Source organism: Telmatherina bonti (assembly GCF_933228915.1).
Source record: "Telmatherina bonti genome assembly, chromosome: 16".
Lineage (NCBI taxonomy): Eukaryota > Metazoa > Chordata > Actinopteri > Atheriniformes > Telmatherinidae > Telmatherina > Telmatherina bonti.
This window is the reverse complement of record NC_136614.1, coordinates 23,185,923-23,211,422: the sequence shown is the minus strand read 5'-3', so window position 1 is coordinate 23,211,422 and position 25,500 is coordinate 23,185,923. Positions and strand designations below refer to the sequence as shown.

The 25,500-nt window shown below is 38.4% G+C and overlaps 1 protein-coding gene across 3 annotated transcripts; it reads left to right on the top strand.

Moving 5' to 3' along the window:
- The first annotated feature begins 223 nt into the window (after positions 1 to 223).
- hbs1l (HBS1-like translational GTPase) lies at positions 224 to 25,497 on the top strand. Of its 3 annotated transcripts, XM_079255459.1 has the most exons (19): positions 224 to 363; positions 996 to 1,061; positions 1,648 to 1,779; positions 1,964 to 2,209; positions 11,183 to 11,236; positions 13,731 to 13,836; positions 14,002 to 14,243; positions 14,969 to 15,134; positions 15,858 to 15,975; positions 18,155 to 18,301; positions 18,758 to 18,832; positions 18,946 to 19,063; positions 20,143 to 20,211; positions 20,311 to 20,415; positions 20,767 to 20,857; positions 21,017 to 21,125; positions 21,778 to 21,878; positions 22,139 to 22,283; positions 22,449 to 25,497. In XM_079255459.1, exons 1-19 carry the CDS (start codon positions 321 to 323, stop codon positions 22,458 to 22,460), a joined length of 2,145 nt encoding a protein of 714 aa, XP_079111585.1. In that variant the 5' UTR covers positions 224 to 320; the 3' UTR covers positions 22,461 to 25,497. The 3 variants fall into 3 exon arrangements, with proteins under 3 accessions (XP_079111585.1, XP_079111586.1, XP_079111587.1); XM_079255460.1 differs by lacking the exon at positions 11,183 to 11,236 and having other exon boundaries at positions 22,449 to 25,495; XM_079255461.1 differs by lacking the exons at positions 11,183 to 11,236; positions 13,731 to 13,836; positions 14,002 to 14,243; ... (10 more) ...; positions 22,139 to 22,283; positions 22,449 to 25,497 and adding an exon at positions 2,759 to 5,023.
- The last annotated feature ends 3 nt before the right edge of the window (positions 25,498 to 25,500 follow it).

Sequence of the window (25,500 nt, the reverse complement as noted above, 5' to 3'; positions counted from 1 at the left end):
CCGCTCTGAAATGACGTGACTTTAACCGGAAGTTACGTTAGTAAATTACCAGAACGAAACACCCTTAAAGTTTTCAGTTTTAATATTTTATTTACTTAAATATTTCCTGTCTAGTAATGCAACTGAATAACTAACAATTAAATTCTGTTTTACATCTGGTTTAATTTATGTATACGCGGTGCTGCGAAATCAAATCAGACCTGCCGTCCCCCCTGCTGGGACACACATAGCAGCAGCCTCAATGGCAGCCTGGTGTTGGTACACATGTTTGTGAGCCAAATAACATTTACGTCGGAGTCGAGAGAGGACACACAAGCAAAATGTCTCGCCACAGAAATGTTCGAGGTTACAACTACGATGAAGGTATATAACTTTACCCAGGAGCTCATTCCTTTTTAAACATCGCTGTAAGGCCTCATACTGCTAAACTCATTAGCCGCAAACCCCGAAGTTACAGTTCTTGGTTGTAGCGCTAGCAGCTACCGCTTGCTCGCTAAAGCTGCCCAGATAACGTTGCTGTCGTGTCATTTGGCACCATGCACAGGATAAATTACAGTACTATGCCCGTGTTGAGCGAAACTTCAATAACAATCCCGGTTTCAGTAGATACACTAGATAATTTTTTAAAATCATAAACGTGTATGGTATAGCTGCTAGCAGTTGCTAACTCAAACGTTTTTTTCAGAAATGCTACAAGTTTACAAATTCACTGGCGTATAAATGTATTATTTTCCGATAAAACTTACTTTAGGCCGAATTAAATCGGTTAAGAATATTCTAAGCTATTAAAATCATAACTTACAATAAGTAAAATGTCGTAAAATCTTCTGCTTGTTTTATTTTTAACAATTGCTAGTATGGCTAAATGACAGCTGTCACAGAGGACTTACTACTATAGTTGCATTCTGTACACAATTGCATATCTGAAAAAGAAAACAGACACTAAAAAACTGTTTTTATTTGTTTATTTATTTATTTATTTTTAATTCCCCCAGACTTCGAAGATGATGACATGTATGGACAGTCTGTTGATGACGACTACTGTATATCACCAGCAACAGGTTGGTTTTTAATGTATGATTGATTCACGGCTTTTGAATTTCACAGTTGAAAGCTGTGTAAAACCATACAGAGTACTGTATTTCTATACTTTAACAGAAGTCATTTATAGAAAGGGCCTTGGTTTCATATTCTTATCTCCCTTTACTTAAAAAAAACAAAACAAAAAAAAACAAACAATTGGTATCCAACAAGATACCAATAAGTAAGCGCAATATAAATATTTTGTTCAAAACCTGCTTGATTGCGGATCTTGTAGGACAAAATTGAGAACTCCTTGGCTATAATAACATGCACATAAACATCAGGATCTAATGTTTACCAACAGAGCATTGCAATTATAACCATCTATTCATTGGTCACTTGACATGTTTTCTTTCTTTGTTAATTTCCATCTGGAATTATTAAAGTATGTTGTTTTTATTTTTCATTTTCACTGATTAGTGCATGTTAATATTGCATGTTACAAGTGAATAGTCAGCCATTACCACATAAAGACCCGAAACTTTTCCAGTGGGAACTGCAAAAGTCCAATGTTGTTGCAAGACTTTTTGGGTTAAGATTTTATACTCTTGTTTTTAAATCAAGCAAATCAGTTCATCTACTCGCGTCAAGAGAGACAAGCACCAAGGGAGGAGCCTTTAGAGGAGGAAGAATATGAAGATGAAGATGTTCCGATGTCCCCTACCATCAACCACAACCTTGACCATCTTGATCAAGGTAATGTTATTAAGATGAATCAACAACATGCTACTTACTAGCACATTGACTTTCACCTTTGACATTTATGTTTGTAAATGTACTCTCTGAATACACACGTAGCATTGACTCAGTAGTTTTCTATATTAATGATATGGATTTATTATGTCTATTTTGAATCTAATTTGGTGGTTGTACTTTTTAGCCAAGCTCTATTCCTGCCTGGACCACATGCGGACTGTCCTGGGAGATGCAATACCAGATTCTGTCCTGACCCAGGCGGCCATAAAACATGGGTTTGACCCACACATGGCGTTGGATGCAGTACTCTCCGAAGAGATTAAAACAGCCCCAGTTACCAGAAGTGCAGCTGAAGATATTGCTTCGGTAGCTAGAGTTAGTCAGGAGAAGGCACCGCTTCAACAAAGAACCAAGCTGGAGGCTGAGAAAGGTACGCCTGAAGTGGATTGAAACAGAACAATTAAAAAAAAAAAAGCTACTATTTAGATTGTCTCATTGTTAATACTTGTGGGGAGAATGTTTTTTGTATTCAAAGAGTTTCTCTAAATGCTCATCGAATGCGACAAAACAACCCTCTGTTTTGGACCAGGGAAACAACAGATTAAAGTATGAATTTAGTTAACTGTCTTAACTAACTTGTTAACTTTAGTCGACTGTATGCTGAGAAAACTTCTCACTTTGCAGTTGAATTGCTGCTCAATTAATAGCAATTTAGCATTTCAGATGTCCAATAATTAGTCATCAATTTGCTTTTGCAGAAGATCCTTGAGAACAAAAGATTTTGGATAATAATTATCACTGTTTGCTCATTATCTCATCCGAGATGTGCAAAATTATTTAAATGACGATGCATTCACTTTATGCACATGCTTAACAAAGTGCCTTCTTCCTTTTTTTTTGGTATGACTCATCTGACTTCCACCCTCTGGTTCTCTTATCCCTCCTCTCCGACAACTCCACTTGGCTTTTGTAAGGTAAGGAGCCTGCTTGTCTGCAGCTCACACAGACATTACCCTTAAAGCACATATAAATCCATGTGACGGAGTATCAAATGCACCACACTTAAATGATCTTTTATCTCAACATAAGTCTGAGCCAGTTATTAACAGCTGTGCAAAACAGAATTTTCCCCGTGCAAATGCTTGTCCTGGCAGTGGTATCAGTCTGGCTCAGCTCTTGTCTGAGCACCAGCAAAAGAGTAAAACAGAAGTAGATGAGAAAGGATCTTTGGACGTTTCCTCATTAAGTGCTTTAACTATGGGATCAAGCTCACCATTGTCGACTATGTCTTATCAGAACAGTCTGTGTCTTGGAACACTAGCATCTTTAAATATGACTTCAGCGACGCACATGCCTGCTTCCTCCATCCTTTCTGCTTCACTCAGTAATTTGTCACTAAGCAGCCCAAAAACAACAACAAGCTCCACGGTGGCTGCTCCTCCTGGATTTGGGAGTATCTGTTCTGTCCTGCACAACAATCAGCACTCACTGACGGATCCCAAAGGAGGTCCATCATTGGCTGATTTAATCCAGGAGCACTCAAACCGCAGCCCAATTCTGAGTAACACCCTGCTAGCTTCTGGTAGCAGTTCGGCCTCTGTGAAGTGTCAGAGAATGGCTCCGTCCGCTCAAACACTCTCACTGTCTGAGCTTGCTTCACAGCACCAAACCAGGGGAATTCAGACTTGGTCACAAAGCACTGAAAAACCAGCACACATGCTGTCATCTTCTAACATTACCAGCGTCACCCCCCCTTTACTGGGTGGGGCTGTCTCATTGGCTCAGCTTGCCCTGCAGCATCAAACCAACAGTTCCTCAGCCACCCATCAGCCTGTCAGCACTGAGTCTGAAGCAAATGCACTGAAACAACCACCTGGCCTCTCTGAGCTGCTCCCTTTGTCACACTTGGCATCTGAACACAGAGGCAAAACCTCAACCACCTCAAATGGGTCACAGTGCACCCTCACTTCACGCCTTTCACCAGCAAAACCAGAGATGACTGATGTTTTGGCAGAAAATACTACAGAAGGAAGGGCCAAGTGTGAGCTCCACCACAAGCCACACAACCAAATCTCCAGGTCATTGAAGACGTCCCAGTCTATTGATTTGAGTGCACTAATGGCACAGACGCATGGTGAAAGTCCTCATCAGCTAGAATGTGACCTCCCTTTGCCGTCTTCTCCGAATCTTCTAACCGCGGGGCTGGATTTGTCTGTTTTTGCTAAACCGTCAGTATTTGCGATCACTTTGTCATTTCAGAGCCACAGAAAACAAACAAAGAGAAAAAATATACTGAGTGGAAAGATGAAAAACCAGAGGACAGGAAGTGGTTACCGGTCCATCCTTTGCAAGCCGCTGGACAAATCTAAGGAGCAACATGCATCACATTTTCAAATCGTTCCTTTCCGCTTTGACACGCCTTCACCTGACGACATTGTTCGTGCTAATCAGAAGAAAGCTTTCACAAGGTAGACTGGAGGAATACTGACCTAAATCGGTTTGGATAAAAAACCCAGACGCTTAGGAGGATCTGCTTTAGCTTAAAAACTCAAAAGAAATGCAGCACAATCGTCAGTGCTTTTGAGCCTTTTTAACTGTCCTGCTTTCACTGCGAACTGAGTAAAAGAAACATTTGGGACCAACTGTACAATAGACTGATATTCTTCCTTAGAGAGCTGCCCAAAAGAGTATTCTGTTTATTCTTTTTATAGAGCCAAATGAACATGGTTGTGTTGTTAATTCAAGTTATTTTAAAATGGCAGCTTTAACAATCGCTGCTCAGTTAATGTTATGTAGCTTTTTAAAAATGATATCTTATTTTTGTATGCTTCAAGGCCAGATGGCTTTTTAAGTTTTGTATGAATGCACAGTAGGAAAAAAAAGTATTTCTCTTTTGGTGCAACCTCTTTTTTCCTGTCTTAGTTGTTTGAGCTTTCAAAAGAGGAAAAAGAAAAAAAGAGGTTGACTGTGTTTGCAGGTGTGCTGCATCTATTGGAATATGGATCAGTTAACCATTGTACTGGTTTACTGCTACTTGCGTTTGAGATCATGAGGTTGACTTTTTGGTTCGGAGGACACCTGGAGACTTTCCCATGAGAGAATAAGAATGCAGAAACACACACACACACACACACATACACACATACACTCACACACACACACACAGAAGTGCTTACAAAGACAAATACATATTCATACAGACACATGAATGCTTTTAGTAGTAGTATAAGAATAAAGTTGAATTTCAATGCAAGACTGAACAAAAATTGATGTATCAGTCAAAACAAATGCCTTTAAAATGAAAGAAAAAGCTGTTGTCATGGTAATTCATACATGGTTTGATTTAGACTGGGTGTATCCTAACACGTTGCGAGAGATGAATTTATTAGTTTTGAAATAAAGTTGATTGAATTTATGTATTGTGAATGTGCCCCTCTCTAGGTTGTGTGTTTCAGTTTTAGTACCTGTTTTGAGTCTTCTTCTATGTAAGGAGTTAAAACAGTAATACACTCTTTACTATACAGTTAGGTATGTTTTTGTTCTTTGATGAGGCCAGTTCTTGGGGATAAACCAGTAAAATAATATTTAAGGGTTTGAGATGAAAGAATGATACAAATTGCACATTGTGTATCATAGTGTATGCATTTTGACAAGAGGATGCCTGTGTTCCATAGATTTCTCACATTTTTACCACAAATGACTGGTGTTGGTTCAAAATAGGCAACATTGACATTAAAGAAATGAAGGTTAAAGACTTGATATTAAACACAAAACTACCTAAAAGCTTAAAAAAAGCCTAAAAAAAAAACCATGCTCTACAGTTAAAGCCTAACCAGCAGCTTTTAACTTAAAAAACCAGTAACTTTCTTCATGTTGTCAGGACACTGGTATAGTTTGGTGTCACAATGGCAAGAAAAAGGCTGCTGCCAACTTTTCCTGCACATTGTTTCTCTTGTTTAAAATACAAGAATGCACTTTTTGGTGAAGAGTTGCTGGTTTGTGTAAACTTTATGCAGGTTCAGTAATCTGAGTGAACTAGACCCTCAGGTTGTCAAACAGACAGTGGTGGATTGGGGGGGGGGGGGGGGGGGGGATTATACATACCAAAGGGCAGATAGCTACAGTAATGACATGTCAAACAGGTTTTTGTTGAGAGAGTGTATTCCCAAGAAAACCACGTTTGGAAATAATGAAGTTTATAGGAGATGTTGAAGTCTGAAGATATGCTCTAGGCTTTTTAGATTATTCTCCCTGAAAATGAAGAAACAAGGGGGTGTGTCCAGCAGCACAGTCCTCGGTCCTTTTTCTCTGAAGGCGAGTCACTGTGTGGGTTTGAACAGGAAACTGCACTCTTGGAGAAAATGTCACCCCAAGCACACATCGACTCAGTACTGCAGCCAATCATCTTACTTTGTGTGTCTCTCTTACACCACCTACGTAGGAAAATCTGATCATGTCTCTCAACTTTCGACAAAGGCTGTGACAGATCAGATCTTCTTGTGTCTTTATAGGCTTGATTTGTATTTTTGCAAGGCATACATTTTGCTCAAACATTATTTGTTGTGAAGAGGTGCCAACTCTGGAAAATACCAGTGTAGTCACAGCAAGTGGTCAAAAGAAAGTACACGCATGGAGACTTCTGCACCATCAAAGCTGCTGCTTTGTTGTGCCGTGTTATGTTTAAGGAAAAAAGGCACCACAAAAAAATAAGTTCTTGACTTAAATGGAAAAAACAAACAAAACATTTTAAGACATTTCAAATGTATTTTTGCATGGGTCCAAGGTCAGCCATATTCTTAAAGTCTTTTCACATTCATATGTGGTTTAGGGAAGTCCTAATGAGATTTTTTGATCTGGTTTGGTCAAAATACCACAAACAGTACAATAACTCCTTTTCCTTAATGAGTTTTTTTTCCCCCAAGTGGATAATTGAAGGGAATGAGGTGAGGTGATCGCCCTGCTCTGCCCCTCATTTCCTCAGTGTCTGCTTATTTTGAGATCTGCGTTACTCAATAACCTGAGCAACTTATGATGTTAAGAGAAAGCATACGGAAAATAGTATAAGTACTTTGAACACAAATTGGTAGAATACTACTTTAGTGGCAACTTTATTCACAAATACTTGAACTTCCCATCTCTGCAGTGCAAGCTTGGGACAGCTGGTTGGCTGTAGATCTATCCTTTAACCACAGTCACATGTTGAACTGGCACAAGTTGTTAAAACATGACTTTTCTTTTTAACCTTTCTTCTCATTAACAATGACCACCTGAGCCAGAGACAAGACCTCCAAAGGCTGCTGGCCGGTGAACAGCAGAATTGAAAACTTGTGTAGTTCTTCCGTCACGTCTTTAATCTGTCAATTTTCATCTCAACTTGTACAGGGGTTGTATTGAATTGGAGTTTTAAACTTTCATCTGGTGCAAAAAGAAATATATTTAAAAAAAGGAACGTGAATAGAAGTCAGAATTTTATGCCAAGTTATAAAACGCTGAAGCGCTGCTGGAATATTAGTTACTCATGTACTTCTTAAGTGATCTATTAAACTTAAGATGACATTCGAAGTTAACTGCAACAAAAATAGTAAATGTCGTCATTTTAGTTTCCCACTTCCAAGTGCAAGCAAATGATAAGTGTCAATGGGGTGATTGACAGTTGAGATGCGGAGGAATGAAGCTGGATAATCACGTAGAATGCAAATCTGAACAGCTCATTAAATGACACATTTCCAGGCACAGAATGCCTAAACAACCCACCAAGGTTTGGAATTTCTTTTTATTTTATAATGGGTCATCAAACATTTGTACGACTTCAAGCTAAAAAGAAGGGGTTTTTTCTCCCTTTTTATGTTTAGTTTATCAGTGTGGCTTTCTGACACGTCAGTGTATTTTTATGTACTTGTGATATTGGGCTTTTTGTCACTCAAGCCATTTAGCAAAACAATGAAAAATTTGTCTTCAACCTCTTAGGGATTTGAGTTTTACAGTTTTACTGCAATCTTGAAAACTTGCCTTTACATTTCTTCATGTTCTTTTTTTATTTGTCTTAAAACCAAAATGCACCCGCACACCCACAAATGTTAAAGTCCAGGAGATTGATACAAATAAGAGTTGATTATTAAAAGTGAAACGCTGTGAAACAAATGGTTGGCGTACAAAACAGGCGGGAAATGGTGCAAAACTACGTGAGGAATGTAAGGCTTTGTTGCTATTTTTATTTTTCTCTATTGCTATGAAAAATGTTAACATGTATTTACCATGTTTATCAGCATTTTATCTCATTGTTTAGCAAACAATCTTTTGAAGAACTGAGTTTATAAACCATACGATTTAAAAAAAAAAAAAAAAAGAAAAATAGTTTTATGGACAGCTTTAGTTTTAAGAAAGCAATTTTACCATGCCAATTCTATATATAAAAAAACCAGACCACTGAGTGAAGGTGTTAAAGTAGTCCATCACATCCCATAGATTCTTCTATGCAGTATTAAATTATGTTAAACAAAACAATCTTTGCCACATCCAAACTTTAACAACTCTTACATTGAACTTGTAATTCCTTGTATGTTTTCTGTCTGAATCTCCTTCGAAGATACCAAAATGCTCCCCAAATTTTTGTTTGGCGGTATATTGCCGGTAACCCTTATAGACCTTTCTTTTAAGGATGCTCCACAGATTCTTATTTGGGTTGCGGTCAGAGGACAATGGTGGCCACCCTGTGTGGCCATAGCAGCCAATGATTAAATGGTATTTTTTGCATCATGTGATGGTGGGTGGTCTTCCTATAAAAGTACTTTTCTACAGAAGCCACAGTTCTTCCTTTTATCATATGGCAGGAAATGGTGATTTAGAAACTGCACATATTTTGCAGACATTTTGATACACAGACACCCTAAAGAGGCCTATCATCGCACTCCCCGTTATTCTAGCCTATAAAGTCTCTCCATCACCTTGTAGCCTTTTTAAAACACGGTAGCCATCCACCAACGATGCACAACTCCATTCACCTGGACCATCTAGTGTAGCATTGCCTTCATCAGTGAAGAATAATATTAAAATTTAGTCATCATGCTTTACTGAATGACATACAAACATTTCTCTATGTGAGCATTGATTAAGGATGGCTGAACAACAGCTTTATATACAACTGCATTGAGAGCTGCTTACTATTTCAAGTTGCTCTGGTAATATAATACATTTGTGTACATGCAATGCCATTTTTCATCATTCCATTTGCGGAAAAATCTTTATTTTCCCCAAGCCACAGTTTGGAAACTCTGACTTAACAAATGGAACAACCTCCATAAATAGTTTCCGATTAATAAAGCTTACCTCGGAATTAATTATAAAACCTGTCCAGTTGTTATCGATGAGTGAAACAAACAGGAACAACTGAAACACTACAAGGGTACACAGCTGATGGATCACAGATTGAGAAGAATGTACAGTGCATATTCCTGTTTATCAGTAACACAACCTAGATAACGCCAGACATTAATAATAGTTTTTTTTTTTAGCAGTTTCATTAATTACATTTTCAAACAGACCCATAAAACAAACACAAACCCAATTTTTCACTGACTTAAGACCCTAGTGTGTTAGTGCACCACTTGATGGGAGTAATTCTAACTGGTTGCAAGCAAATGAGTGACTCTCTGGCGCCTCGCTGTTTAAACGTATGATTACCACTACCAAAGTCCTGGAGAGTCACAAATGTGAAAATTTCAACATACATTTGTTGGGGTGTCCCGTAAGTTAGAATGATACATAATTTCATTTTGTTTCTTATGCAGATAAGTTCCAAGCATGTATACAAAAATCTATTTGGTACCAAGCTACTGCTAATAGGTAATGACAAATCAGCTGAAATAAATGATGAAAAACCAGGAAAAGTTCATGGAAAATGCAGCTGAAAGAAGCGCATGGTCACCCACCAACTTGATTTATGTAAAGAGTAACAGCAACTGAAAATGGAGCTTTTCCACTGTAAGTAGCAGTAAATTATCCGACTCAAATGGGAGAATGAAGTAGTTGCTGGACTTCTTACATAACAACAAAATACACTTCACTTTTAGATTGAATTAGTTTACCTGTCCAGCAGAAAGCTGCAACCTCCGTGTCTGTTTAGAAGTCCTCTCTCTCGCAGGGTAAGGAGTATGGATGGTCCTCCATTTCGGTGAAGTTGAATGGTTTACAGTAATCTTTGACCCACTTTGGCAAATAGGTTTGCCTCCTTTCGGCGACACTTCAAAGATAACGATTCAACATGGCAGCCTTCTGTTGTGTTTTTATTAATAACTCATTTTAAGCTACAAGAATGCTTTTATTCCGATGCTATTGTGACTTGACTCTGATAAAATATGCATTTATGAAAGCAATGCTAGATTTTGCTAATAAAAACCCAAATTAGTTGCACACTGTACATGTAAGTTTGTTATATGGAGATTGATATTCAAAAGGAGTAATTCTACTGTCCTTTTTGGTCATTTGGTCATTGAAAGGTTTTGAAAAAATAAAATTGAAGGCGTCATCACAGTGGGCAGTTGGAAATATTGATAGCTGATAGACTGGGCGTAAATAATTGTTTATCACTGTGCTTCTGAGTCTTTAGGTTTGTCTTTTGTGGAAAATCTGATGCACGGTTGAGTCACAGATAAATCAGTCACATTTTCATAATACATTTTTTTTAAATTTTTAAAAAAATTTTTTTTTTTACAGTTTTTTAAAGAGTGTGTGTGTGAACAACATTGACCAAAATGTGTCTTCGTGCATTACCATGTTTGAGGTCAGAAACATTTGTCTAATCGTTGTTCTGTTTTGAAACTTAAAAACCTAGTTGGTATGAGTATTTAGAGTTGCTAATGACTCAAAAGCTTTGCCTGTTGAGTAGGTGGGTGTAGGGGAGGTTGAGAAAGCTTATGAAAGGTTCAGTGGTGGTACCATCTTGTGTATATATGTGTGACTCATCCTGAGAAGGGTCATATGGGTCCTGCACTGAGCTTTTCCCTCAGACATCCGTCTCATTTCCTTTGCTATCATTTTCATTCATGTCTTCAATTTTTCAATATGAATGAAACTGAATTCCCAGTTTAGCTCATTCATATTACCATTATTTTGCAGCTGAAGTAGCTCACCACAAGAATTCCAAAAACCTGTGTTTATAATAGAAATAAATGTCACATCAGAAGCATTTCGTCTCATTCTCCTTAAGCTGAAATGATCTTTCATATTTAAGATATATATGCGTGTTCGTGTTACATGTTTTCTTTTTCTATTGGTGAAAATGTTTTGCAGCTGCACTTATATGCTTTAACGAAATCAGAAAAATGTATGTTGAATCTGTACTGAAACTCTAGTTATTTTAAATATTCTCCCTTTCTTTCCTTCCATGTTTCTCTCTTTATGACAGGTCTTCAAAAGAGGAACATTGTTATTGTTTTAAAGCCTTTAGCGGCCTCAAGTGGTAAGAAGTCAAATGTGCTTTCTCTGTAATTCTTTTTCATTTTCAAATAGTTTTATTCTTTTATCTTTTTAGTATGACAATAAGCAGTGTGGAAAATATTATATATAGGTACTTTTTATTCTAAAAAGTCCAGAAGCTTTATAATGATTCAAGTACAAGCTAATAAAACTCCAGTTGAAAACACATCGATTTATAGTTTATTTGAGGCTCTTAGAATTAATACTGAGGACTAAAGGCACTTAGTAAATTTCCTTCCTTTCATCGCTCTTTTGAGTTAGTAGCACTGGCATTTTCATCACTTGGTCACTCCTTTACCAAATCTCAATTTGCTTTTGTGTGTGTATTCGGACAGGGGGAGGGATGCCATAATGTTTGCACATCCTGGGCGGACTCCTTTTATTTTGCTCAGCTGGGCTTCAGGCCAAGGTGTACAAATGACTCACTCATTTTAAGCAACAGCAAGAAATCCTTATTCTGGAGAAATCCTGGATGGTAACATGCCAAATGTTTACCTTGCAGTCCAAACAGTGTGAAGAGATCCTGTTCTGAGCCTTAAAACCTGATTGGACTGGCTTGCTGTTTTCACGTTACCCAGCAGTTAATGCTGCCTTTAGGCAAGTTAAAATAAAAAATAAAGAAAACCTTGCAGGTTAAGTTATTTTCAAAAGTATTATCTGGTTTTCACAGAGCAGCATGTCAGTTAGTGAAGAAAAGGGAATGTTTTCTGCTTTTACTATTGTAAGTAAGGTTATTGGAGTATAATAAAGAGCTGTCTATTGATTTTTTTTTAATGTGATTCAGGAGTTGAATTAGCTAATCTTAAAATGAATGTTATTCCGTGCATCCGTTTGTTTCCTCTCTTAAATATCTGATGCTTCCATTTAAGTGACGGAGGTACAGGTGGTGTCTTTTTTGATGCAGGTGGTAGAAACTTATGTGTTACCAAATGGGGACAAGAAAAGCCCCTGGCTTCTGGAAGATCTGAAATTCCCCAGAGAGCTCTCTTGCCATCTCATGTTGCTTGTTACTGAAGAGCAAATGAGTTGGATAAAAAAATGACAGAGATTAATCTTTTGTTTGAAAACATCCTCTAAAAAACTTACATGAGCAGTTAAATTATGATGCAACTTGCCAAGAAGATTTCTCCATTGCATTCTTATATATACAGGTTACAGTTTCTAATCCTAATATATGCTTTTTAGTTTGGGATTTTAACATTTCTACGTTCTGACCAGATATGGATATGTATGCGGGAATGAACAACGTGTGAATGTCTGCTTTAGAAGGAAAAGAAGTCTCATCAGAAAGCAGAGCAGTGTGACTTGTATATCACTGTGTCAGAGTGTCAGGGACTTTTTCTTTAATGCTGGGCTAGTCATTCAGAGAATAGTTGGTTAGAGAAAGTCCATTAATATTCTGTTGAATCGCGCCTCTTTCCTCTCATTTTCCCTCAGGGTATTTTCTCTGATGATTAAATTGCACTAAACATGCAGGGGCTCATAAAAGTAGTATGATTTAATTGAATATACAAGATAAAAAAAAAATACTTCAAAGGATCACTTTTTCTAGGACATTGTGTGGGAGTTTGGTTTTGTTTTGACATTTTAACACAATCCGAAAGAATAAAAGTAAAACTGGCGTATAATGAACAGTTTACAGATAATCTTTTGATTATCAACCTTTCTCGACATTTCTTTCAGCAATGCGAGAATATGCGCGAAAAGACATGCATTCACCTCCGGCTCTGCACTTGCTGATGCGACACCTTTTCAAAAGATTCATTCTGTGAAACGCTGTGTCACACTGATCTATTTACGTGGAGACGGGAGGCAACGGCCACTTCTGAAATTAACCCTTTCTGAGCCAGGATGCCAGATGCATATATACACGCACACACACATGCACAGAGTTTGCTTTAGGCTTGGCTGTACAGCCCCATCTAAATGAATCAGAAACAGGTTGATATGACTGAGACCTGTGGCCATTTGGGACTGGGATGACAAAGCGGTGACCTCAGCAAGTCTCACTGTTGCAGAATATGAGCTTCCAATCAGATAGAGGAGATGAGCAAAGTGCAGCAGGTTGCATTGTGCACTCTCCTCCTTTTCAAATAAAGATACTTTACACATCGATGTGCAACTGTGACCGGTACAGTTGTTATCATCTCCATCTCTGAACAGCACAGGGATATACATGACTAAGCTTTCTACTTATTTAATATATTGCTGTTTTAAATCACATGGTGCTGCAAAGTTACACAGAAAGTCATATATATATATATATATATATATATATATTTGGAGAAATAGTGAATATGAGGCTCCTGCACCGACTAACTTCTAAACACAGCAGTCCTAGTCACTGAACACACTGGAATATATTTTATTCATCATGTAGTTAAAGTAACTTCTAAAGTGACATGTACTCTCTTTTTTTGAATTTGTTGTTGCTGTGAGTCATGGACACTTTGCTTCTTTGTTCGTTGCTCTCTTAGCTAAAAGCAGAGATGGCTCTCACAAACTGGACTCTGAAGTGGTACCCAAAGTGGCCCGAATGACCATCTCTGGAAAGAAGCAGACCATGGGCTTTGACGTTCCCAGGTATCTAAATCCCTTGTGTTGTTATGCTGGCACTTTTTTTTTAAAACTATAAACAAAATAATGAATCTCTATAAATGGTTCAACTACTGGCAAAGTTGGATTGTGACGATAATAACCTGTTGCCCCATTGCCCTCTGTCTTTCATTTTGATTGAACTCTCCTCAGCTCAGGGGAGAACGACGTAGTAAACACTGCTGTACGTCGAGTCGGCAGCCCTGAAAATGTTTCTGCTGCTCCTGAGGCTTCTAAACGGCCAGAGACTCCATCTAAAGGATCAAACGGGGATGAACCCCCCGCTGGTCCCACTCCTGGCCGCTCTTCTGGGAAGGCAAGGCAGGCGATCAACATCCAGGCAGAGCTGGAGAAGAGACAAGGAGGGAAACCTCTATTAAATTTGGTAGTTATAGGTAAGATGCAAATACACTGCGCTAAGCCACTTACAGTTACATTAACATAAAACTTTATGATTATGTTTAATCGTAATGATGTTTTTGCACAAATTAGCAGCAAAAGCAGTGCTTGCTTCAGTGCTTATTTCACAGCTGTCCTTCTTGGCTTGGTTTGTTAGGTATTCCCCTACATATTCTTGGAACGGCCACTATCTTCTAGAGCCAGTTACAAATGGGCAGTAAATCATGTTTAAGTTCCTTTTTTGATGTCCTTGTTTGGTTTGCATGTCAAAGAAAGTCCTGGCAGTAAGTGAGTCAAACTTCAGACCAGCGCAGTTGCTCAATCATATTCTTTCATTCTCAGTTACACCAGAAAAGGTGACTTGATAGTTTCAGAAGTGCAGATGATTCTAGTTTCCCACAGTGTATGAAACTTTTTGTGTTACCATGCTCACCCCTCCCCCGGTTACCTTCCATCTTTGTTCCCATTTCTGTCTACCTTCCTCAACTTGCGCAATGCTAGTTGTTTCCTGTCCCATCTGGGGTTTCCCTTTGCCATGTTTTATCTTCTCTCCTACCTGTCTTATCATTCTAAGCACATTCTTCCTCTTTTCTTTATCTGTCCTCACCCTCTCACCCATCCCTCCTCAGTGTCCTTAACTCTACTCCTCCTCCAGGGAACATTTTATCTGCTCCTTCCTCTGTTCCTTGACTTCATCACATTGGTTTCTCTTCCTCTGCAGGCCATGTGGATGCAGGTAAGAGCACACTGATGGGTCACCTGCTTTACCTGCTGGGTAACGTCAACAAACGCACCATGCACAAGTATGAGCAGGAGTCAAAAAAGGCAGGAAAAGCCTCCTTCGCTTATGCCTGGGTTCTGGATGAAACTGGAGAGGAAAGAGACAGGTACAGTTGGTCATTAAAAAGAGCATGTATCTTCATATGCCATGTCCATGTTGATGGCTAAAATAAAAGATGGTCAAATTGAATGTTGTTACTGAAAAGTGAAGACTTGTTCATTAAAAGTATCTTTCTTGCATAGACCTGATTTTGCTCTGCATGGCCCCCATTTCATCAAAGAGAATAATGTCAAGCCCCCTGCTCCCACCCCATGAACCAAAGAAACATACTAAGAAATATGTCATTTGTTTATTGGTGGCATTGTGGCTCACTATAGTTAAAATTGTACCAGTATTATCGTCCATTCTTCTGCTATGATGTTTAATGTTCCCAAGTGGTTCCCAAGTTTGGGAACCACTGTTTTAAGATAACATTCATGGACAATGTGTTGCTGAAAATGTCTCTTTGTTGTTGTTAACAGTGTGAAACGGAAGCGAAATATGGCAGAAACAGAAAGTGACTTGGGTGGGATTACATATACACTTATCAGCAGGTTCTGAGGCGTAATATTGTGGAGCCACACCCTTTCAGGGATGTTGCTATTGAGCAGAAATTGACAGGGTGTACATTACATTTTAAGACTTCGAGGCCGCTCTGTGCACCAGGACGGCTGTCCTGTTGACAGTTTTTACAGTTTAAATCGTGCATGTCCATTCCTATTAAAAAAAAAAAACAAACAAAAAAAAACCCCAAAAAAACATTTTGGGTTTCATTTGTGTTTTCCTCCAGAGGCGTGACGATGGATGTGGGCATGACAAAGTTTGAGACAAACTCCAAGGTAGTGACTCTGATGGATGCACCAGGCCACAAAGACTTCATTCCCAACATGATCACCGGAGCCGCACAGGTGCATCTTAAAAAACTCTTCCAGCCACCTGCACACTACATAAAAATCAAACCAGTGGAAAACTGCTACTGGTGAAAATTGGGAAAATTTGTTCAGCTCAGGTTTTAGATGTTTCCACGACACATGATTGAAATGAAATGGCTTTCCTCAGCAGCCTCTTGTCAAGTTCTGCCCAAGCATTAATCTGATTTAGGTGTGCTGCTGTAAGAAACATCTAAAAGCTGCAGGGCATCGGCCTTTGAGGACTGACTTTGGAAACAGCTGGTCTACGGGTTACAAAATGTGATGAATTTGAAGTCAAGTGAAAGAAACACAACAGTGAACCACTGTGTTTAAAATGTAATGAAAAACAAGAATCTGTCAGGATACAGCTCAAAAATCGGATTCTTATTAAAATGAGGTTGGTTAAAACTTAAAAATGATACGGCTATTTACATAACATTCAAAGTCTTCAGTCAATCTCAGGTGGGTAAATTTGATAGTTTTTGATTATTTCGGCATAAAAAAAAAAAGCATTTGTTTGTAAATCACCAAACTTTCTTCTAGTATGATGAAAAATTTCCAGCTAATTTTCCAACATTTTTGGCGACATTAGTCAGCTACAAAACCGTCTCGGCCATCTAAAATGTTACTTATTGATCCCTTGTCTGATGAATCAAGCCTTTAGATTAAAACGGTTCTTTCCCCCCTGTCTGCTCATCGCACCGACATCTTGCCCCACCTTCCAGCGTAATTTTACTTTGTGGTTTTGGGTGGTGGTATCACAAGGCAAATGTTCTAGGCATGGGTGTGTTTGTCTGTTTCTCTTTTGGGGAGCCTGTGTAATTTCTCTTTTTACCATATGACTGTCCTCACGTTCAACCCTCTCACTTTGTGACTAAGGGGTTTCTGTTGTAGACAAACCCCTTAGTCACGACAACTTTGTGATGTGTAAGCTTCACAGGATGCTTTAATCTCACATTATATAGAGTAGCGTGCATAGTTGTCCATAATTTTTAATAAAATACTGTTTAGTATTTTCTACTTTTACACCAAAATGATTTGTTAATTTGGTTCCTTTTTTTGCTTTTCAAGTCACCCTCTTAGAACATGTCTCCATTTGACGGATCTGACATTGCACTTAAAATATAAACCCAATTGTAACAAAATGGGATGATAAATAATAAATACAGAATGCAATAATTTGCAAATCTCAAACTCGAACATTTTACTTTTTCATAGAAAATACCTGCTCATTTTGAATTTGATGGTAGCCGCATTTACAAAAAAAGAAAAAAGTTTGGACAGTAAACATCTGGCTATAAGCAGATCAGTTACTGGAGTTTAGACCGAGGAATATTGTCCTTTTCTTGTCTGATGCAGGATTCTAGCTGCATGATAGTCCTGCAGTATGTAGTTTAGCGTTATCTAGCTGAAATCTGCAAGGTCCCTTCTGAAGGACCCATTGTCTGGATGGGAGCAGATGTTGCTTTAAAACCTTGACATACTTATCAGCATTGATGGAAATGTGTTAGGTCTATGCTTTTAAACTGTGCATAACATGCTGGGTGATGTCCATTGTTTCCTAAAAGAATTTTAATTTTTGATTTGTTCGGGCACAGATTAGGTTTCCACTTTGTCTCAGACCGTTTCCAATAACTTTCAGCCCAGAGAAAATCCTTTCTGGAATGCGTTCACATAGGTTTCTTTCTTTGCACAAGAGAGATTTAACTTGCATTTGTCAATTGTACAATGTATTATGAGACAGTGAAGAGGCAGTGAAGAGGAAGTGTTCCTGTAGTGATATTAGTTGAGAATCATATCTGTTTTAAATTCAGAGCTGCATGAGGGTCCAAAGATCCCAAACATCCAGTTTTGACCTTTGGCCTTATCCCATTCATACAGAGATTCCTTCTGAATCTCAATCGTTTGATATTATACACTGCAGATGGTGGGATAATCATAGTCCTTGCTGTTTTACAATGAAGCCCATTTTTCTAAAACCTTCACAACTCCACAGTTTTCAAAAGATTATATGCTGCTATCATCTTCTGTCGACTTTTCAAGATATCAAGATTTATTATATATTTTTGTTTCTTGAAAGTGTCTCACAGCTAGTTGGAATTACTGAAGTTGATTTGGTGGATTTGGGATTACCATTCTCATGTCCTGACTCATGTTATTTTACTTCTTCCTGCAGGCTGATGTTGCAGTGCTTGTGGTGGATGCCAGCAGAGGAGAGTTTGAAGCAGGCTTCGAGGCAGGCGGTCAGACCAGAGAGCATGCTTTGCTGGTGCGGTCGCTGGGCGTTACTCAGCTGGCTGTAGCCGTCAACAAGATGGACCAGGTTAGATCTTCTATTCAGTGTAACAGCACATTAGAAGGGTTTTTTTTTCAGATCATCTGCTACATTTTGACAATTTTATTTCATTATTATTTATTTAGTTAGTTTTGTATGAAGTACCAGTAGTATCTTCTGACATAAAAAATGTCCTTACTTTTTCTACAGGAGAATATCAGAATATTGAACTTTTTTTTTTAACCAGTGTTCTGCAGTCACTGTTTTAAAGAGGATTGTGTTCCTGCTTTTGTGCATCTGTCCATGGGTTCTTCTTAGCCTTTCCATGTCAGTATACTTTCCACCTCAGCTGTTGGCATCAGTAGAAAAAACAGCTTTTGTGTACTGTTTGTGATTGTTGTGGTGTTTTTGTTTCCTGTAATCAGTTATGTTGCTGACGCAATTTCATTTCAATGTTTTACTGAAGGGGAAACTTTCTTCTTATTTATGTTTCCACCAAATCAGGTAAGCTGGCAACAAGACCGTTTTAAAGAAATCATCTCAAAGCTTGGGCAGTTTCTAAAGCAGGCTGGATTTAAGGTATTTTCTGGACAGACACTTGAGATTTTTCTAGCATTTATGTTAGCATTGTTAATTTTTACTCCGACCCTATTCTTTTTCCATGTTTGTCCTTTTTTAAAATTCCTTCCCAGGACTCTGATGTTTTCTACATCCCCACCAGTGGCCTGTCAGGAGAAAACCTCGTCACCAGGAGTTCAGTGTCAGAACTCACCTCCTGGTATTTTGGACCCAGTTTACTGGAGCAGATTGGTAATATACTCAGACAGAAGTGTATCAGAAGCTGATTTTGCTGTTTGACAATATACAAGGATTCAATTTTAAAGCTTGCAAGCTGCAATGTTGTGATTACACATAAGTCACTCTACTTTTTTTCCCCAAGCTGATCGCACCATTATTATGCTAAAATATAGCTTAACTAACTTTACAAAATGAAAATCAACCTTTAGTTTAAAATCATTGTAGCAAGATGTGCTCGTTCTAAAGTTTATCCTGAAGTAAGTGGCACCAGAAAGCATCACTGTAGCAACAGGTGATCACTGGATTCAAAATTCCTTAAGCATGGACTTTAAAATCTAAAAATCTCTATACTGAAGCAGTTAAATTTTCCTAAAGTAAATTAAAGTAAATGCTTTACCTCGCTGTCACCTGTTACTTAAAAAATATTTAGTCATGAATTACTGAAACTGTCAGCATGCCATCTCTTAGCATGCAAATGCCAAAGGATTGCTTAATGAGGTTTCCTCTAATGTACTGTAACAGCATTGGTTTCGGCTGTTTATACACGTTTCAGTTGTGAACTAAAGCGAGGCAACTTTATTAACAGCACATTCGAGCACAAAGCTGTTCTAAAGTATCGTCCGCAGACGAAGAAAGCTGTAAATGATTTTCAAAGGCAGAGAAGCAATAATATTAGCAATTGTGACGAGTTTAAAGTATAAAATAAAGAAGAGTTCAGCAGTGGTGTGGCACAGATGACCATATCCTAAATGCATCAGTGAAACAGCCTCTATAGTACAGAAACTGATCCGTCTCGAGAAGAGTGAAAGAGCATCAGAGTTTTAAATTTAGACCAGTAAGTTGGTTTGCATGCAAGCTGACAGCAGAGTTTATTAAAACTCTGACAATGGCATGAAGAACATCCAGGTTCAACACTGATTTGTGTTTCTGCAGTTATGTGTACTCTTTTGACTGTTTCCTGATTATGAAAGTGCTGAGCAGTCCAGTACCAGAGAAAATAATCACTGATCATCAGACATCACATATGTACCCACTTACTGACTGTGTACTTCCTTTTCTTCTACATGTTTCCTGTTTTTCCCCTCTTTAAGATGCATTCAAAGCACCTCAAAGGTCTGTAGACAAACCTTTCAGGCTGTGCGTTTCAGATGTGTTTAAAGGTAAAGTCCAGCTCTGCACACATGAAATTGTGTTAATGTCTACTCTTCTTATCTCCTTTAGTTTCTGGAATAATGTGGATTTTTTTTTTCTCTCTTCAGACCAGGGTTCAGGCTTCTGTGTTACAGGGAAGATTGAGGCTGGGTATATTCAGACAGGAGACAGAATACTGGCAATACCTCCCAATGAAACTTGCACTGTGAAAGGTATGGTAGGCTTAAATTCTGGCCCATTTCTGATACTTAAGTTTTTACTTTTACATAGTAAAACTTATTTTGTGTGTCTGAAACCACATTTCTTATATTGAGATTTTTGTTGTTGGATTGCAACAGAGAACTGACCTTTTTAATTTATTTTCACACATTTCTATGACTGAAGGAAAAGCCTCTTGTAAGCAGTGACGAGCATAATAAAAGCAAAAATAGGGCCCATGTCTGATACAAACTCACTGTTTTATGAAGTCAACCTAAAGTCCACCTGCATTTGTGTGTGAGGCGGTGATAAACACTGCCATCCTGTGCTCGCTGGTTGAGTTACATTCCTCCTCTACACTGCAGGAATTACTCTTCATGATGAGGCTCTGGACTGGGCTGCAGCAGGAGACCATGTCAGCCTCACAGTCACTGGAATGGACATCATCAAGATTAAGTAAGCCAGTGACATAGTAGTAAATTCTTTTATTACTTGAAATTGTATGTTTAATGTAACACCAGTATACATCTGGTCTCCAGCACGTAACATAATCTGCAGTTTGACAATGTGCATATATGACAGATTTCCACACTGATCACACATGCTTCCTTTCAGTGTGGGGTGTGTGTTCTGTGATCCCAAGGAGCCCATTCGAGTCTGTACTCGATTCAAAGCCAGAATCCTCCTCTTCAATATTGAGGTCCCAGTCACACAAGGCTTTCCAGTAAGAGCCAACAATCTTTTGATATGTTTAATATAAGCACCTTTTAAGGATTGAATTGTTTTAGATATTTGCAAAAAGTTAAAGGATTAAGCTCTCAAATGCTTTTTCTGTAGATATGAGAGACTTTATCCATGCTTGTCTCACACAACATCCGTCTCTAGTTATTTCTCTGTCAAATGTAGCCCACATTGGTTGTGCAATAAAAATATTTCCGAACGATATTGAATTATATCAGCAGTCAAATCTGATTGGGGCCAGTCCATTCAATTAATTTTCTATATCTGCTTATTTTTATGCAGGGTCAAATTGGGACTTTTTGATTTAAAAAAAAAAAAAAAAAAGAAATCATATTATCAAATCCAGTCGGCTTCTGAAATCAGAAGCCACCTTTCCAATGCCAGTTTTGGTTCACATTTAGAGGACATGGATACTACATAATGAATGGAATGAAAAACAAAAAAAGAAAATATTTTTTGTAATGGGCAGACTCTTCTGGTCTAAAGGCTTTTTGCAGCAAGTGGGTTTTTCTTAGAAATACAGTAAAACAAGCCCAAAATGCATCAGATGCAGTTTATTGCCAACTCGACTGTGGAATTTGTGCAGCTCTGGAGAGTTTGTGCGGTGTTATTAGATGTGTGTGTGCTTGCTGTAGGTGCTGTTGCATTACCAGACTGTCAGTGAGCCGGCCACCATTAGGAAACTTATTAGTGTTCTGCATAAGAGCAGCGGCGAAGTCCTCAAGAAGAAACCAAAGTAAGTTTTTGGAAGAACTTCATTGCACTTCATGTTGTATAATGAATGCACACATTAGGATTTTTTTTTTCTCCGGACTCCTGTTACAGCAAATTACATAGAAATAAACCCCCGCATTTCTTTCTGGGGCCTCCATATGTTCCTTTAATACGAGTCCTTTTTTCAAGTGGAAACAATACCTTAAAGTAAGATGATGATCAAGGAAATGAAACTGCAGACAGGTGTATATTGTTCATCTGCTGTGTCTTTTTCCTGTTAAGGTGTTTGAGTAAGGGTATGAACGCTATTGTGGAGATCCAGACTCAGAGGCCGGTGTCTTTAGAGCTGTACAAGGATTACAAAGAGCTGGGACGCTTCATGCTGCGATATGTAGGCTCCACCATTGCTGCAGGGGTCGTCACAGAGGTAAAATGCATCTGTCTTTTCAGATGAAATATGTAAATTTTAAGGATCTTTTGAATGAAATGGACTAGTATTTTAAACTTTTCTCCTTTTGCATCTTAGATTGTATTATTTCTTTTTCCTCACTTTGATAAAGTTTATAGTTATTATTTTTGTTCTGTTGTACAGATCAAGGAATGAAGATCTTTTCCAGTCACAAAACTTGAGTCATAAAAAAAGACTGGGGTCTGCAGAGTCCGGTGCCAGAGAGTGAGAACAATACTCCAAGAAATGCCACTAATGAAGTCAGAGCGGCATTTTTTTCTTTCTATCCGATTCTTCATGCGACACAACAGCCGCTTCACCTGACCGCTTTGATCAACACTACCTGCACCGACTCCAAACATCCGTTTAGATCCCAACAAATAAACTAACAATGCTTCCAACCGCTCTGACGTCCTCGCTCGGTGTTGCTGAGCGCCTCACGTTTCACCCATTTGACATCTATCAACAAAGCCTCTCAAATCTTCCCTTTGATCACGTTTAGCCGATACTACGATCAGACTGGAAACCAATTGTACTTAAGGGTTCCGCACAATGAATGCTATTGTGTTCTGCTTGAAGAAGTTACGACTGATCATTCATCTTGGTTGACAATGATTCAACTCCGCTTCAGTTTGTTGAATGAACAACTCTGCTTTTCTCTCTGTCCTGCTCTATTTAAAGGTTAACATGAGGATTCAGCATCCAGTTTACACCACATCTGTTGTTCACAAGGGGTTTCAAATCAACTTGAATCTAAAGCTTGAAACTAGTATGCATTTTATCACATGGAATGTCATGGAAAAGGGGTTGATATTATTGCCAAAAAACATTTCATAGCTGAGCAGAGAAGGTGGGCAACAGCACATGAATGCCTACTCTTTTGACATTAGTTAGCAAACAAATGAAAAAGGGAGAACATGGTGCAAGATAATTAAAATGCTTCTACAAAGGAGATAAAATGGCAAAAATGCAATTTTAAGGGCTGATTAGCTTCTTGTTTTTGTTTTTTTTTAAGCAGTTTGGAGGTGACTATTTTTGTTTGGAAACAAAATATGTGAAATGAAGATGACATCACTAACTTGTGGCTTGAGTTTTAATCCTTTTTTTCTCTCCAAATTGACTGAAAAACTAATCTGTGTTACAAGATTCCTGCATGTCGGCAAAGAAAAATATTGGAAAAATCATTTTCAGTCTTGGGAGAAAGACATGGGAGAAAGTCAGGAAATGATCATTTCCTGCCAAGTTTGATAGTTAATATTGATACAACCGGCTTATTCCTTGCAGGGGTGGAACAATTTATACATGCACACAAAAAGCATTATTACAAACAAATTATGCAAATTAATACAATTCAACTGGTCAAATAAATTCACTAAATTCTTTAAAACATTTAGTTCAGTTTGTTTTTGTGGGTTTTTTGCTGACATGCATATTTCAGCGAGTACTGGAAACTGCAGTATTACAAAATGTTTAAGCTTGAAGCAGAAAGATGAGACAAAGTGAATCAATGCTTGGACTTACTCAAGAATTACATGTGAAAAGAAAGATTTATGCTCTTGTGACCATCATGGTGAGCTTTTTATTTTTTCATCAGATTAGGACTTTTCTGCCAAACAGTCTGTTTTTGTTCCTGTATTGCTATATTTAGCCAAAAATATGCTGTGCAGAGAATTTAAAATGGCAACAATAACATGAATCATGAGCAAACAAGGTTACACATGTATGTTTTGGTGAGAATATTTAACAGTGACTCTGATGGGAACATTTTAATAGAGCTGTTACCAATAATCCCATAATAATTTCTCCAATTTACATTTGGAAAGTGACAGTTTTTCTGTAAATAGTCACAGAAGATTTACCTGAAAAGATAAAATGCAATTAAAACCAAAGGTTTAAGATGAAATACAAAGGGTTGAACAAAAAAGGAGTCACGACCATTGATGTCCATTTTTCAGGTGCCAAGGGCTCAAATGAACATAAACACTGATGATAAGCTGTTCAGTTGAGGATCCTTAACATGGAGCCTGAAGAGAGAAACCCAAACAGCATCACAGAAGAAGAGGTTTTTCTCTTTTAGTGATGTTTGCTAGTAAAATGCATGTAAGTCTGTTGGTGTTGCTGGAGTTACGCTGCAATGTCAGAATATTCAACTTCCCTGAGTGTCCATCAGTTTCACTGTCTGAATTTTGCTTCTGGTTTAATCTCAGCAGACATGACATAGTCTGTGTCCCTCTAAATAAAAAAAATACTGAGTTAGAGCAATCCAAACATCTAGTCAGGATGCCTTCGGGAGGTTTCCTGGAGGTGTTCTGGACATTTCAGCAACAGGTGAATGAATGAAGGAATGATAGGAACACTGAGTTCACATGTTTTTGTGAAATATGTTATGTGTTCAGAAAGCTAAAAGTCAACCAACCTGCAATAAGACCAACAAGCTGATTGAGACTGAGTGAAGAAATTCACGTTTTTGTCAGGAAAGGTAAAATGAAAGCTACTCTTGACGCAGGATAAGCTTATCATGTATCTCAAAGGGCGAAAACCCCACTGCTGTTAAGGTGAAGACCCATTAAGGTAATGGAAGGTTATTGGTATCTCTAGCTGTCATTTAGTATGAATAACGGCGGAAGAAGATATTTTAGTGTTTCTTACTTGAAATTGGGCTGCACAGTGGTATAGTGGTTAGCACTGTGGTCTCAAAGCAAGAAGGTCACATGTTTGATCCTCGGCGAGGTTTGGTCAGTCGCCTTTCTGTTTGCATGTTCTCCTCGTGTATGCCTCTGGACTCTCTGTCAAAAGACATGCATGTTATGTTCATTGGGTACTCTAAATTGCCTCTAGGAGTGAGTGTGAGTGGTTGTTTGTCTCTGTGTAGCCCTCTTTTGCCCAAGGACTGCTGGGATAGGGTCCAGCTTCCCTGTGACCCTTCATCGAATTGAGCGGTTAGTTTTACCTAAGTTTACCATAGTAAACAAGTCTTGTTAATAATATATACGCTTTGGAAAACCTACAATGTGGTATGAGCTGGTGCTGGTGTTGATTCTTAACCATTTGAAACAGGAGTAATTGGTCCACACTGCAGCGGCACACTTCTCTGCTTTATTGTGTCATAGGGGGGGAGGGTCAGTGCAAGGCCAGGTTGGCTTATCTTTGCTTGTGGGATACCTCCAGTTTGAGGCATTACCTGCAGCAGCCTGCA

Excerpts from the sequence above, each read along its gene's own strand:
- hbs1l (XM_079255459.1), top strand. The coding sequence starts at position 321 with ATGTCTCGCCACAGAAATGTTCGAGGTTACAACTACGATGAAG. Across the intron at positions 1,062-1,647 it reads CTGTATATCACCAGCAACAG|CAAATCAGTTCATCTACTCG; the intron begins GTTGGTTTTTAA and ends TTTTAAATCAAG. Across the intron at positions 15,976-18,154 it reads TGATCACCGGAGCCGCACAG|GCTGATGTTGCAGTGCTTGT; the intron begins GTGCATCTTAAA and ends TTCTTCCTGCAG.